The sequence below is a fragment of the Embiotoca jacksoni genome, unplaced genomic scaffold, assembly GCF_022577435.1.
Source record: "Embiotoca jacksoni isolate LCO1_2020_lvr unplaced genomic scaffold, fEmbJac1.0.p SCAF_2, whole genome shotgun sequence".
Classification (NCBI taxonomy): Eukaryota; Metazoa; Chordata; class Actinopteri; family Embiotocidae; genus Embiotoca; species Embiotoca jacksoni.
In genome coordinates, this window is record NW_027185340.1 from 9,612,925 (window position 1) to 9,629,083 (window position 16,159).

Below are 16,159 nucleotides of genomic sequence, written 5' to 3' on the forward strand. Positions count from 1 at the left end.
ACCCTTCCTGGTGCCGGATCTCTACATCTACCCGCCGCGCGACGGCGTGTGAAGCTGCTCCGCGTCTGCACGGCGGCCCTCCGGGCTGGTTTTAAAAAAAAAAAAAAAAAAAGTTTTTATTTCCCCGGTCTCTGAGAATCAACTGTACGGTTTAAACATGAGGAAAAGTACCTGCGCTGTCACACGGCGCCGCTCTGTCTCATTTGGCGTTTGATAAATTCATCAGGCGGCCGCAGGTGTTCCCCGAGTGCACGCTTCACATTCATTAGCGAGCGGATCTGCAGCGGCGGCGTCTCCGCCGCGTCTTTCGTGAAGCAGGAGGGCGCTTCCACGCGGCATAAGTAATTAGATGTGAAGTATCCCGCTCCACGAGCCGACGGTCAGGCCCCCCCCCCCCCCCCCCTCCCCTGGAAAACTGATTCCGCCCCAGTAAAATATGGACGTCCGCTCGCCGTGAGAGGAGCGTCACTCCCCTGGACAGACCGGACTCGCCACCGAAGCGGACCAAAACAAAGCGCCGCCCCGTATTAACGGCGTCAGCGCCGATTGTGGCAAATTAATGCGACGAGAGCGGCGGAGAAAACTAGAAACCAGCCAATGACGCCAAACGGGATGTGACATCTCCGCGTTGGCAGATATGCAACCAGGCTGATGTTCAAAACCCGGCTGGGAAACGATCAGTCAAGCAAGAAAATCAATTAATCCTGAGCTGCTCTGATGATCAATTAACCGCGTTTACACGAGATTTCCAGTCAAACAAAAGGCGTCTTCTCCGCCTGTGTTGCTTTTTCCTCTCGTACGTTACGTTGGAAGTGGCCTCTTACAACAGCCTGTTTGGCAGCGGGACCGCGGCGACGCTGTGGAGCTTTCTGGAGCTGGGGCGGAAAACAACTCTCCATTTTCACTGAATCTCGGATCAGCTCCGGGCACGAGTGTGATAATCAACACTCTTATCGGTCTGGTTCTTTATCAGTACTCCAACTGGTTTTTGTTTTTTTTCTTGGAATGTTTATACTTTGAATATGGCAAAAATATTGTTTTTCCGAGCGGCAGAAATGTCCACAATAGAAAACGACGATAAACCCAATAATAAAACTGCTGCACGGAGCGTTGGTCGCCCTCCTGTTGACGTTTGTTCCTGCTCGACGTGTTCAAACTGCACCGAATTTGGGCGGAGCGCAGACGTAGCTCGCACGCCGACACGCCCACCGAAGTGTGGAGCGGATGGGACGGACGGTTGTGGAGATACGCAACGTGCAAACAAACAAACAAACAAACAAACATGCAGACCAAAAGGTTTTCAAATCAAATCAAATAACGTAAAATGTATCTTTTTCCGACTGTCGGTTGGACAAACAGTAATTGTCAGACAGAACATTTTATGTTTACTGAAAATAAATTGGAATAATAATCAACAGAATAATCAATAAGGGAAATAATCATTAGCTGCTGCCCCTAAAATACTCATATAAATAAATGGCTGTAATCTGTTTCTCATTATATAGTCATTGAAAAAGTAATTACTGTACATTACTAATTACACAACAGCTGAAGCATTTTAGCTGTGTTACTTATTAAATCGTTCCCTGTTGACTTCCCCCCCCCCCTCCACCCCCACCCCCTACAAACAGCAGGAACAGCGAAACGTTGTGCTTTTAACAAGCGGCGAGCACTAAAGTCACCGCTCGGACGCACTGACCCTCAGCAGCCATCCCCCCCGACTGCGTGGAAGCCCCCCCCCCCCCCCCCCCCCCCCACACACACACACAAAAAACACCGAGCTCAGCTAGGCTAAGCTAATTACCAGACCGAGAGTGAATGACAGACAGTAGTGATCCGAGCCCTCCTAGCCAGCTGCCGGGCAAGACAGCAGAGCACACAGGAGAACGTATTTCCTCGGTGCGGCTGCAGCGATGCACACGGCCTTTATTTGTAAAAACAATAATAACAAATAAACGTGCTAATGTAGAACTGAGCATCCAGAAAATACGTCTGCAGAGCGGTCAACAGCACCGTGAAGTCATTACAGGGCCTCGGAGGCGACGGTGGCGGCGGCAGCAGAAGCAGAAGCAGAAGCAGAAGCAGAAGCAGAAGCGGGGGGGAATTGTGCAGAGAGCTCAATACGTTTTAAAGAAAGCACTCAGCCACTGCATGATCAGTTTTCTCTCTTCCTATTACTGACACCGCTGCTGCAGAGCAGCCCTGTGGTCCGCCGTTGTCAAGACAAATTTCCACCGCGCTCAATAAAGATGTGCAGCAACATAATTGATAAAAGGAAAGTGTTATTTCGTGTGTGTGTGTGTGTGTGTGTGTGTGTGTGTGTGTGTGTGTGTGTGTGTGTCTGTGTGTGTGTGTGTGTGTGTGTCTGTGTGTGTGTGTGTGCGTGAACGTCATTGAGAAGGCCTCATTCTCGTCCTGCGTCGATTAACACCTGCTGGAAACCCGGCCGAGGCCACGTTGACGTGTCCGGTGACACAGCAGGAGCTGCCCCCCCCCCCCCTTTTGTTTCTCGGCGGTAAAATACGGGAGCAGATCTTTTGACCTCCGCCAGCACCTCACCATTTCATCGCTGACGCGACGTGTCAGGCCCGATCACACATCCGGGAGGCACATGACTGTCATAAATGACTAATGCAGCTGTCAGCTGAGCTCACACTCACCTTAACACACACACACACACACACACACACACACACACACACACACACACACACACACACACACACACACACACACGCACGCAGATCACATGGTGTCAGGCCTCTGGTGCCTTCATTCAACTGCTGGGAACCACTTCCACATTTTTTAACATGATAGAGAGGCCAGCGGAGGTTAAACACTCTCGACACAAACACACGAACACGAACACACACACACACACACACACACACACACACACACACACACACACACACACACACACACGTGGTGAAATAAACATGAAACGGATTCAACTCGCGTTAAAAATAAAAGCTACAAACACAAACGGCGTGCAGCTGATTGGGGTCGATAAAATCCAAGAGTAATGGCCAAATTATTATTATTTTTTTTTTATTAAAATCTGACACATAGGAACATAAATGTGTAAATATACCTCCTTGACCTCCTGGACCTATTGAGTGGAGCAGGAGGACCTACAGACGTCCTGATGAAACTCATTCTAACGATCTGACAACATTCAAACAGCTCGCGGCCTGTCGGCTTCGTGGAATAATCAGTTTCTTTCTGCGCCGCCTCACCTCATCATCCAAAAAACAAACTCATCTCACGCTAGAAAACACACAACTTCCCGTGTGCCAACAGCGCCGTCCCGGGCCAGGTGAAGAACCGCCGGGTTCAAAGGTCAAACATCGGAACCTATCTGTATACACGCAGGTTGAACCGTCTCCTCTGTGATCTCCGGTTTGCATTATAATTGCTTCTTCCGTTTAGAGGAACACTCGACTGGTTTCCATGAGAGGTTCCCCCTCAGGAGGCCGAGCTGCTGTCACACCGAGAAAAACTGCCGGAGAGGATTTGATCGGACCTGAAGGACAGTCGCGTGCACACACACACACACACACACACACACACACACACACACACACACACACTGCTCCATTTCAGGGAGGCGTTTCTATTATTCTGACCACCCACAGCAGCTACATCACTGGTGGCTACAGCAACACCTCAGCTGGGTGTGACAAACAATGCATAGAAATAATTATCTTTATTTTCTTTATCTTTTGGTTTTTAAAGTACAAAATGGGTCTTTAGGTGTATTATTAACAACAACAACAACAACAACACAATGAAAGGAGACGAAAGAAAATCAAGTTTTGCTTTAAAAACGACATTAAAACTGATCTAATCTCCATATATCAGCACTCCTGATGCATGGAACCCACAGATGAACCTGACAGTGTGTTCACCAGCAGCAGTTGAGGACAGTCAGCACTTCTCTCACACACACACACACACACACACACACACACACACACACACACACCAGCCAAACATGTCCAAAAAAACACCACCTGACGGCGCCGTGCTCCACCTGGACCCGCAGTCCTGGACCCGGACTGAGCTCGGTCCCGAACCCGGACAGAGCTCGGAACCGGAACCGGACCCGGACAGAGCTCGGTACCAGACCCGGTCCTTCAGGCTACATGCACTACAAACGGACCTGTTTGCTTGACCTTCATCGCGCTCTGCTCCGCGTGAAAAAAACAACAACAACAAAAGGCAACAACTTGTTCGTGATACTGACACGCAGCTGAGTTGCCTTAGACCGAATAGACCAAGTCAGAACCGTCACGCGCCTCCGGGTCGGCCACAAGCACGGGAGCAGAGACGAGGGGTACCGAGCGGGGCGTCAAACTCCGCCTGTCTGCCTTTCCGCCTCGGCTTCTTTCTTTTTTTTTTTTTTTTTTTTTTTTTTTTTCCTCTCCTGCCGACAGGTGAGCGCGCGGGGAGGTGAAATACTTACGGTGAGTGGCGGCGGCCGCTCCGCTGAACACGCTCAGAGTATAAAGGGTAACCATAGGCAGCAGAAAAACCATCTTCCCAGCCGTGGTGTGCAATTATCCGTGCGTCCGCGGAGAGGGAAACAGGCGCAGGGTCCTCCTCGCTCCTCCAGCTCGGAGGGATAGAAGGAGTGTGATGTGGAGGAGCAGACACTCCCTCCCTCTGAGGTACAGCCCGCCCCCCACTCTCCGTCTCTCTCTCTCTCTCTCTCCGTCTCTCCCTCCCTCTGCTCTGGGTTTGTGTTGGCAGAACCGGAGGAGTGAGATGGTGGCCAAATCAGAACAATAGCTGCTGGAGCTCAGTTCAGACATCATGAAATAAAAGTATGAAATAGGAGGAACAGAGCGACGGCAGGTTGGAGCTGTGGGACTATTTTTCATCTCAGGAGCAGAAAATCTATCATTTTATGCCTAAAAATTCTAACTTTTATTTATAGGATAAATGTTGGATTGTGGGTAATGAGCCATGTGTGTGTTGGTGGCTGTTATTTTGTTTGTTTTAAATTTTCTGTCAGGAGTCATCTTTTATCCTCTGAAACAATGAAGCTCTATGCAAAAATGTTAGATCGATAGATAGATGGAGTTTCCCTCCGTGTCTGTCCAAACTCATAGAATATATGTATTGAGGACTTTCAAGGAATGTGTCCAATTAATCTGACTCTGATGGAACACAAACTCAGTTATGGAGCTAAATAACGGAGGTCAAACTCAGCCAAAGTTGTATTAAAAGCAGTCCAAAACCAAGACTGAAACCAGCTGAAACCAAGTCCAAAATCAGTCCGAAACCTGTTGAAAATCAAGTCCAAAACCACTTTAAATCTAGTCCAAGCCATCTCCAAAACCAAGACAAAAACTAGTCGTAACCGAGTCCCAAACAACGTTGAAGACCAAGTACAAATCCAAATCTGGAACCCAGTCCAAAAGGAGTCCAAAAACATTTAAAATTAGTCCAAAACCAGCCTACAAATAGACCCCCCTCCTTTGTCCAATAAATCTGATTCTGATGCAACATAAACATCTTCTGTTCCTCAGTTATGGATCTGAATAATGGAGTCCAGAGTTTTCCCAGAACTGGGACCGAAAGCAGTCCAAAACCAAGGCTGAAACCAGTATAAACCAAGTCCAAAACCAAGGCTGAAACCAGTATAAAACTAGTCCAAAATCAGCCCTAAATCTGTCTAAAATCAATTCCACCACTAATCCTGAAACACAGTCCAAGTTCTAAAACTAGAACCTCCTCCTCAAGGTTTGTTTCCCTCCTCCAACCAGTCAGTTTCCCTCCACGTCTGTCCAGACTCATATCATACGTGTAGTGATGACTGTAAGGGAATTTGTCCAATAAATCTAATTCAGATGGGACACACGGTTGTTGCTATGACAGCAGATGATGCTTCACACACACACACACACACACACACACACACACACACACACACACACACACACACACACACAGGAGATCTGTACTATCAGCACAGTTTCGATCAGAGTCCCACATCCAGGATGTGATGGTCACAGTCATGGCATCATGTTCACAAGAATGGGAGGGACGTGGGGACGCAGTGACCCCCAAAATCTAATCAGTTCATCTGTGAGCCCAAGTGAATGTTTGTGACAATTTTGAAGACATTGCTTCGAGGCGTTCTTGAGATGTTGCGTTCACGGTGATGATGGGGGGCTGTGAGGTAACCTGTGAACTTTGACCCCCAAAATCGAATCAGTTTATCAGAATTGTAAGAAATGTCATCAAGATTGTTGTGAAATATGTTCACAGTGTCCTCTTCTGCTCCTCAGTTATGGTGCTGAGTAATAGACAGAAACATCAGGATGTCACAGTGAGGTTGACCTTTGACCTTTTGGACATTAAAAACGTCATCACTTCATCATTTTATCCTGTTTGACATTTGAGTGAAATTTCATCGTAATTAGTGACTGAATTCTGGAGTCATGGCGACGAATGGGGATTGTTCGGTCACGGTGACCTTCGACCCTGAGACCATCGACAGCTAATCCCTTCATCCCTAAATCCAAGTGGAGATTTGTCCCAAATTGAAAGTAACTCCCTCGATGTATCCCTGAGGTGCCGCGTTCACGAGAAAGAGACTACCGTACCGACGAGGGTCGCGGTCGTCGTCACGGAGACGTAAAAACATAAACAAGATTAAGTTTAAGAGTTAAACAGGAGGTCGGCGGCGGTGTGACGCCCAAACAGTGGACCAACAGAGATAATGAGAAATTACTTGGAGTTTCTGCTCATTAAAGCTTTGGTGTGCTGCCGGGCCGGTTCCTCCTCCGACTCGCCGTCGGCTTCAGGTTCCGTTAAGGTGAACCCCGGAAACGTGTTTCTGGTCTCGGAGTGGGAGTTGTTCTCGGCGTCGGAGTCCTGGCTTGCTCGCGTCTCCGTGCGGGCTGCAGCCGACGGATCATTGTGCTGCGCCTCTACATGGTGTTGTTGGCAGGACTGACTCGGTCTGTTTGCTCGGGGTTGCCAGGTTTTATCTGTGACAAACCAATTTGTGGTCATTCAGTGTTTTTCTGGAATAACGTCTGATCGCTCACGCCGCCCAGTTGATCTGACGCTCTCTATTGTTCGTTCTCCACTAAACGGGCCCGAAGTTTACTCGGAGTCTGGGCGCTGATGCACTTTTCTCTGGCTGTAATTTGAGCTGAAAATGGAGGCTGAAACTCATGAGCAGCTGGTTCAGAGGAGTTCTCTCCATCGTGTCCTTCCTGGCAGCACCGAGATCTGTAATGGTGCCACATCCACTGTCGATCATGTTGACATCAATTACGGGGTTTTGGTTTGATTATGAAATATTTTTGTAGAATTTTTGATATCATCTTCTCCTTAAATATTTATAGGATGAACCGATGCAACCCAGTATCACAGCAAAGAACCACAAACTGTTTGTAAAAGTGTTCGTAGCTTCCAGGTCTGAAAAATGAGGCCGATGCAGAACTGTCTTTATCTGCAATACCACCGAGTGCCACTCTTATTAGCTTTCTGGAGGTCCATCTGAAAATAATCCCTCATTCATCAGAAAATAAGCTTCAGAAAGACCTGTTTTTGGGGGCGCGTCTGTTTGATTGACAGGCCTGTGGTGCAGTCAGATTACAGCTATCGGTGTGCGGGACGTAGTACCGTCGGGTTTCCAATCAGATCGGTCAGATCCACCGCTGGCTCCTCCCCCAGCTCGTCCAAATATGGTCACTACCTGCTTCAAACCGCTCCGAACTAGCAAAGATGGTGACGGACAGAATCTGAACTGGAGGCTTCATAACGTTCACAAACCAACGGGTGACTTGACAGTTGGTTTCTGCTTCACGCAAACAGACGTAGGTCACGTGACGGAGGTCATGTGATGAGGTACGAAGGATTTCGACATCCATGTAAGGAGACAGGAGGCGTGTCTTGGACTTTCTTTTGGAAAATATACATCAGAATTCAGGAGTTGACACCGTATTCTTTTTCCTGATCGTAACCAAAGTTTTGTTTAAACCCAACCATAAACACGTGGGTTTCCACATGGTTCTTTTTTTCCTGAAGCATTCTTACACTCGCGAGGCAGAGACGTTACGTTAGTTACATTAATTCGCTTCCCTCTAGTGGACGGGCGGTGCATTACATGCTTTGTTGTGGTAGCGGGCTGCAGCATTTAAAACCTAAGTTTGTATATAAAATACATAAAACCCAACGACAAAACAAGAGGGGCCGAAGTAAACAAACAGTAATAAATAACTACATCCAAAGCAAACACTTATCGAACACTACAAGCCATCATGAACAAGCACAAACTATATCACAGTAAAAGCACCACAGAAGAAGAATCAATCATGACTGATGGGTTTTTAAAACTGTTTTTAACGTGGTTTATTTTGGAGAATGTGCTTCTGGAGTGATACAGAAGGTTCGTCATACTGTCATAATAAGAAATGTTTTGCACACAAGTAGCAGAAATTCACTCTGTTTACCCTCTTAATGTAAATCAGAATTTCCTCTTTTGGCACCACTAATTACGGCACTGCCAAAAACCTGCATTCTGTTAAACAGCAGCTGCATTACTAAAGTACACAGCACAGTGTCAGGTGAAACAAACACAACCTCAAAGACCGGTCCACAAAAAGAATATATGTAATCAGGGAAAATTTTATTTCTTCGATGGTGGGAGCCTAACAAGAGCAAATAAAATAAAATACTGAAAAACAACAACAGGTAGAGGAGGCAGATAGGGATGAAGCTGAGTCGAGTTTCATGTGTTGTTCAGCTGCTGTTCCCTCCGGCTCTGACATATATTGCTCCTTCACTTGTAGTGTCAGTTTATTCCCCGTACACATGTTGGATTTAGTTTTGGTCTGAGAAGTGTGTTCAAGTTTTAGTATCTGCTATGGCACACAACTACTGCACCGTATTACATCGCACATAATAATGAAAGGGAAACAAAGCACTGCAGACACGTCCGGAGATGTAATTATGAGAGCTGAGATAAACAACCGTTAATGGTTAGAGAAGGAGCTATCTGTCTGCGGATGTTTTCAGCACCACTGTGGCGGACAGCTCCCTTCCCCTTTCACATTGGAAATGAATGTTGTTGCTCCAAAATGCAGCGTCTTTTCAGCCCCGGATGTTTGTAGATTCATAAATAAACCAGGGCCAAAGAAAAAAAAAACAAAAAAAAAACAGCACTCTGCCTGCATTCCACTTAAGAAACACTTCATTTTAATGATACAATTTCCCCTAAAGGAAGTGATAGGGTTCCTGGAATGGACTGCTTTTGTACCAAGATGTGAAAACCGAGACAGTTGGTGCACTTCCAGGAAATTAGTTCAAAGTAACTGCAGTGTAATCGTGACAGCCAGCCAGTGTTCAGTGTTCAGAGCAGGTCAGCATGGAGAAATGGGAAGTTTACAGGCACAAATTCAACACGGAGGATATTATTTCAATGAAAATAACTCATGTATTTTCACTGTTCAAATGGAGCAACGACAACAACTTTCACTTTACCTCCAATCCCTGGATTTTCCCAAAGATTATAAATTGTGGAGTTTTAGATGATTTCTTTGTGGTAAAATTGCAGGAATTAGTAAAAACTGCAAATGAACACTTATTTTTGGTCATAAAGTTAGTTTTATTGGGAAAAACTAACTTGAGCTTCTGTTGACGATGTTTTTTGTGGCAAAATTGCTGGAATTTTGCAAAATTGCAAGCTCCCCGCAAATATTGTGGAAATTGCTTAAATTTGAGTTACTTATTGTGACTGCAAGTGGAGTGGAAAAACTGACCAGCACACAGTGTTTACTCTTGTATTGATTCTTGGAAACTGAGTTTGTATTTTTAACATAGCTGCTCTGTTTTGGCCTCCACCAGCTCTTGAGGAAAAAATTGGGCTCTTTAGCTGCTGGACTTTATTCAGGTGCTATCTGGAGTCTACATTGGATCTGTTGTTTATATATAAAAAAAACATGAGATAAAGCCTCTGAAAACATCACACGGCATAATGTTTCACCTCTTCTTTCTTTTCTTTCTAGCTTTAGTCCTTCCAGTGAAAACCTTGAGATATTATGAATTGTGTTATGTGTGATATTTATGTGTCGATGGGCTGCAGTCACTGGGAGTTCTGCTGCGGATGTAAGTGGGAGCAATAAAAAAAAATAAAGGGGACACCTATTGGGTGTAGTACGGTGCAGCTTCTGAAAGTAGAAATAAAACATGTTTTAAGGTTCAGAGTCAGAAAGGACCTCAACGCACAAATAGGACAGCAGGTTCAACAGAAAAACAGGCTTTACTTCCAAAAAAAATGCACAAAAACAAAGGAAACAAAACACTGTAATCCAAAACTGGCAAGAATAAAAGAGGGAAACATGAGCAATGTGAAGAACGTGGCAAACTGTGACCTATAAAACTGGGATTTCTTGGACTAATGGAGATAATTAGTGAAGTGGCTGCTGGTGAGCTGGATGTGGCAGGCAGCAGAAGACACTGGCAACCAGACGACTAACTGAGTGGAAGCAGCTGAGACAGATTGAGGAAGCAGCAGCAGATGAGGTGGGTTCAGTAGGCGGAAGATGAAGCATAGGGTGTGTGTGTGTGGGGAGGGGGGGGGGGAGAAGGGGGAGTGGGGGCACAGTGAGGAAATAGAAAAAACAGGAAGGAAGATAGACCGAAACCACAACGACATCCTTCTTCACATGAACAATATGTGATCAAAACCAACCCAGTATATAACCAAAGTGTGTAATACACCTGTTGGTCCACTAGATGACGTCGTATCAGTGTCAGGCTTTGTTAGCTGGTTGGTTAGCATTGTTAGCTGATCGTAGCATTGTTAGCTGTTTATTAACTTGAGTTTAGCGGGTTTTTTTTAGTGCAAGTAGCCGTTTGTTGGCTTCGTTAGCAGGTTGTCAGACTGTCAAGGCCGAGTTCCGCTGGGACCGTCTGAGACGTCTGAGGGAAAAAAAACATTCGCTGCAAACCACCTGAACTGCGTCGCCATGGCAACAGGGTTCTCCAACACGACAACACGCCCGCTCGCAGGTGCATTAAAATTGGGCGAATTTCTCAACCTGCAGCAACCACAATCGTCGCTCCCCACCAACCAGGAGCCGTCTCAGTTCCTCGTGTTTTATATGGAATTGATTTTCAGAAAAACAGTCACAATAAAGAAACGATGAGATGAACTTGACTGATTGCAGCATTATTATGTTGTCCATGATAACATTGTCATTGTTGTGAGAACACAGTGAACAGCTGCCGCGCTCGGTCTGATGACGACCTCCAACTCGCGAACAGATTTTAATCACGGTCGGTAAAGTGGAATCGTAACTCACTTCCGCCTGTTTTCTGGTTAGTTGGCCTCTGATTGTGAAGGAGAACTTTTCCCCTCAAGGACACCGTGAACGGGACTCTCGGGCCCTAAACGTGAGAGTTCTTTGCATCCGAACACTTCTTGCTCATCCATCATCTGTAGGAGTGAAACTCTCTGCAGCGTCTGTGTTTCCCAAATTAAATCCTCCACAGTGGCTGCGTCGGAGGACGATGCACTCGGCGGGTTTTGGAGCAGCGAGAGGATCCTGACGGAGCTGCCATCGGAAAGGTGTCGCGGGTTCAGCGAGATCTGTGATGCTGTAACGTTCCTCCCCAGGAGAGCCGCGGCGACGTTTCACAGCTGAGAAATGGACTTAAAGCTTTGCAGCATCTGAAGGGGAAATCACACTGAGCTGGAACGAGCCTCATATTTTCACGTGTCCACATAATGCAAGCACAGCTCTAATGTTCAAACTGCCTGCAGCTGCAGTCATTGAAACAAATGATCCTAAACGTTGGCCTCCTCTGTGGAGCTGCAGAGAGTCGAGGAAGGATCAAAGGAGCGCGTCGCTGCAAGGAGGCCGACGCCGGCGCTCCAACGGCATCACACGACACCACCAGCCATTTCGGTTTAATTGCATGTATTATGGAGATCATTTCCAAAGCTAACGTTTCTTGTTTCTCCGCCTTTCACGTTCCTCGCTGCTTTATTGTTCTGCTGCAAAGCTAATTAACTCCTTTCATGGCTCCATTTGAATCGCGCCGCTCTTTTGGTTAGCCGAAGAATAATGCCCACATGGGGACACGATCGAGGACACGGCCGCCTTTAACCGGCTGGATGCCACAAAGCGGAAGCAGAGTCGCACATGAAACCTTTTCAAAACTGTTCAACAGCTCCTGTTTTGTCAGATTGACGAATATTGACGGAAGTTTTTTTTTTACCCTTCTCTTCTTACCTGACAAATCGCCTTGATTTTTGTTCTCTGGTATAGAAACAACATCAACAGTCACACCGAGGAAATAACCTTTAGAAGTGTCTGCAAATCAAATCAAGTCGCAAAAAGCAACTTCAGAGAGCAGCAGGCAATCAAAGAAAATAAAAGGACAGCGACGGAATAAAACAAAAGAAAGCACGACACAGCATCTCATTTTCAAGCAGGTAGGCTGAGTGGAGAATAAAATCCTCCACCAATCAGCTGCCTTCATTTAGTGCCTCCAAATGTTTCTCCTGCTGGTGACCCCATAAATCATAGCGACACCTTGTCGCAGGCGGCATACGTTAAATCAAGGACTGATTCTCGCCTCCTAGATTAATTTGAATATTGTTGGAGGCTCGGCAGGTGAGACAATGATCCAATTATTTCCAAAGTAGAAGCAAAGATCAGAGAAAAAGGAAAGCGGCCAACGTTCTTCCTGCTCTTTTTACATCTCTGCAGCTCGTCGACGGATATCCCGCTCTCAGGTTACAACGACTGCGCCGAGACTACGATAATACAAACTGAAGATGATGTATGTTAATAAAATCATCCTGGGTAATAAACACTCAGTCCAAACAGAAGACTTGGCTGGAGGCAGAAGAGCCTCTTCACCGTCTGCCTCTTAGTCAGCGCGTATGACACACGCATGGCTCCCCTCCACTCGAATCAAGGTCTCAATGCACGAGTTGGTCAAATGCCTGAAATAAAGAAAGCAGTCATGAAAAGCTTTTCATTTTTAATTCTGGGGTGTAAAGGAACCGTGAAATGTGCGTGGACTCCAGCTAACACGATTTCCGCTCGCGCTGGTGACCACCGGCCCGGTGTAATACACCCATAGGTCCACCAGGGGGCGCCGTGTCAGAGTCGCAAACTGTCTCGCCCAAGGCGTAAAAAGTACACACGCGTATGATGAGTGTCCAAGATGGAGGTCATGTGACAAAGAGCGATAAAGTCAGAGTAGGACGACAAAAGCGTTTGAGTCTGTTAGGAAGTTAACGTAAGATTTATTTCAAAATTATGAGTAGAAGACGTGTAAAGTACTTATATAACATAACTTATTGTGTTCGTAATGATTAATGCAAATTCAAACAATCTCTAATATTTGTGGAAGCTTGTAATTTTGCAAAATTCTTGCGATTTTTCCACAAAAAAAACGTGAACAGAAGCTCTGCTGAAAGTATTACGACATAAAGTCGCCTTTCAAAGTAAAACTGACTTTATAACCCAAAATAAGTGTTAATTTCCAATCATTAGGCTCCACCCCCTCCTCTCCTCTCACCATCAAAACAAACTGCTGCTCGCTAACTGTAACAACAGGAAGTGACGGGGTTTGTGGGAAATGTGGTCTTATGATGGAACGAGGAGCATGTTACATGAGCTCTTATTTTGACAGTAGATGTATTCTTTGTTTCTATATTACAGTCACAGACGGTCTATTCTGGAAAAGTACGTCACTTTTAGACTCTTTTTATCACTCTGAGCCCCGTGATGGTTCTCTAAATTCAAGACAGGAAGGAAAACACATTACAGGTCAGATATTTCAGCAGGATTATTATCACAGGAAGTCAGCACAGATTATCTCTTTATTAGGGAGTTGTTAAAAGAAAAATCACAGTATTTTTCTCGTAAACTTGCAATGTTACCCCAAAAACTCCCTTAAAACTTCACATACTGTATTACATTTGTAATTGCAGCAATTACAACAAAATCCTGCAGGGACAAATTGTTATGTGCAGTCTGTTGCTGTTTACAGTGAAAAGCAAGAAATCCTCACTTAAAACTTTTAAGAAAATCTGCCACAATTTTAAAAAATTTCATCACAAGAACCACAAAAAACGTACGTCATAACGTACATGGCGGACGTTGTGTTACTTATTTAAAATGACTTATTTTAACCCAAACAATAATTTTTTCCACAACAATTTTGATGCACAAACTCAAAGAAATCTACTTTTCACGCCTCGGCGAAGCAGAACGTGACTCTGTCTCGGTATCGTCCAGCGAACTGACAATTATATTCCACACTTTAACGCGATGCCGGATTTTGTTCGCCGTGTTCTCCCACCTGACACACAAACGAGGAATCACGTACAGTATGTTGAAGTATCGTGACCATGGCTTCTCCTGATGGCACACTGTGCTCTTACAGTTCATTAAAAATCAAATAACGTAATGTGACATGTTCAATATTTGATGAAAGTGCGGCATGTGTGCTTCTTCTCCCTCGTGTCTTTCTTCCTTATCGGTGCCGTTAAGGTCTTTTGTCCAGTCAAAATGACTGCGCTGCATTCACAAAACAGTTAATTAAACGCACACCTCGCTCTCATTTCGATGTCAGCAGATATTCTTCACTCTTCTGATAATGATGTTTTTCATCTCTTGTTCACTGGTGAGTACCTCAGCCGTCCCAGTAAGGAGCACATTGTCACTCATCAATGACTCTCCTTGTCCTTGGGAAGATTTCTTCACAGGCTTTTTGAACCACTTATTGAATCTGCAGAACTCCCGTTTTTTTGTTTGTTTTGTTTGCTTCGGTCAAAGCGAAGCAGGGACCCCAATCCTCCTGCTTTCATTCTAATTGGACTTATTTCTTGCAAAGTTGTGCCTCAGTAGTTAATAGGTGGTGAATGACGCTGCTTAATATGGGAGGAAAAATGGATGATTTGAAAGTATTTTCTGGTTTTTTGGCCTGGAATCAAAGCAGTTTCCAAACCACGTAACTGACATATCTCTGATGTAGCAGCGAGCGGCTCTGACGGGGCTGTGAGATAAGTGACTACAACCTGTGTAAATGCTGCAAGTTTATCTGGGGAGAGAAACACCTTAATGCTGGATTAATGGAAAAAAAAACTCTACACAAGGATCAAAGTTGGCTGAATTCATTGATAAACTTGTAAAAGTTTCAGTGCTCCAACACATCAAACATTAATAAGGAAAAAACTTCTGCCCACAGTCTGTATATAAAAGTGTTTGTAGCTTCCAGGTCTGAAAATTTAGTCAGATGCAAAATTGCCTTAATCTGCAATACCACCGAGTGCCACTAGAGGTCGGCTCCAAACAGGCTCCGTAGACTCCCATTCAACTTCTCATCAAATACAAAGTCAATAGACAGACTGGAACGTCCAGTCAATTTTCAAAATAAAATACTGTGCAGACTCCTGATCGTACATCACATCCATAGACAGGACATAGGTTTCCTGTTCGGACAACTGAGACCAGTGGGGAAGAGCCGTAAAGTGGAAATCACTGAATGAGTTCAGGAACATGGCTCTAAAAAGGTTCCATTGACTCCCATTCAACTTCTCTCATGAAATACAAAGTCAGTAAATGTTTTCCACAAATCATCATGGTGTCGTTCGATAAACTCCTTCTGATCAGTGTTCTGGTCCTTCTGAAAATAATCCCTCATTCATTGGAAAATAAGCTTCAAAAAGACCTGTTTTTGGGGGCGTGCCTGTTTGATTGACAGGCCTGTGGTGCAGTCAGGTTACAGCTATCGGTGGGCAGGACGTAGTATCGTCAGGTTTCCAATCAGGTCAGTCAGATCCACTTATTAGTTTTCTCGTGGTCCTTCTTAAAATAATTCCATCGTTAATTAGATTCCACGCCTCAAAATTAGGCATTTTTTGGATCGTGTCTGTTTGATTGACAGGCCTGTGGTGCAGTCAGGTTTCCACTATAGGTGGGCGGGGCCCCAGTTCATCCAAATATGTTCACGACTGTTCCAACATTACAAGGTGGTAAACTCAAGGCTTCAGAACGGCTCACAAACTAACAGGTGACGTCACTGTTGGTTCCGGCTCGGTTTGGACCCTAAAACAGTTTCATGTCATGGATTTAATGTGTTGAATGTTTGTATTTTTAAGAATTTCGTC

The 16,159-nt window shown here is 45.3% G+C and overlaps 1 protein-coding gene across 1 annotated transcript in view; it reads right to left on the minus strand.

Annotated features, from left to right (window-relative positions):
* The window catches only part of cntnap5a (contactin associated protein family member 5a), an 81,855-nt gene extending 77,232 nt beyond the window's left edge, over positions 1-4,623 (minus strand). Inside the window, exon 1 of the mRNA XM_069154434.1 lies at positions 4,469-4,623. Coding sequence (XP_069010535.1) covers positions 4,469-4,541 — 73 coding nt within the window. The 5' untranslated portion in view covers positions 4,542-4,623. The remainder of the gene's footprint in view (positions 1-4,468) is intronic.
* Between the last annotated feature and the right edge of the window lie 11,536 nt (positions 4,624-16,159).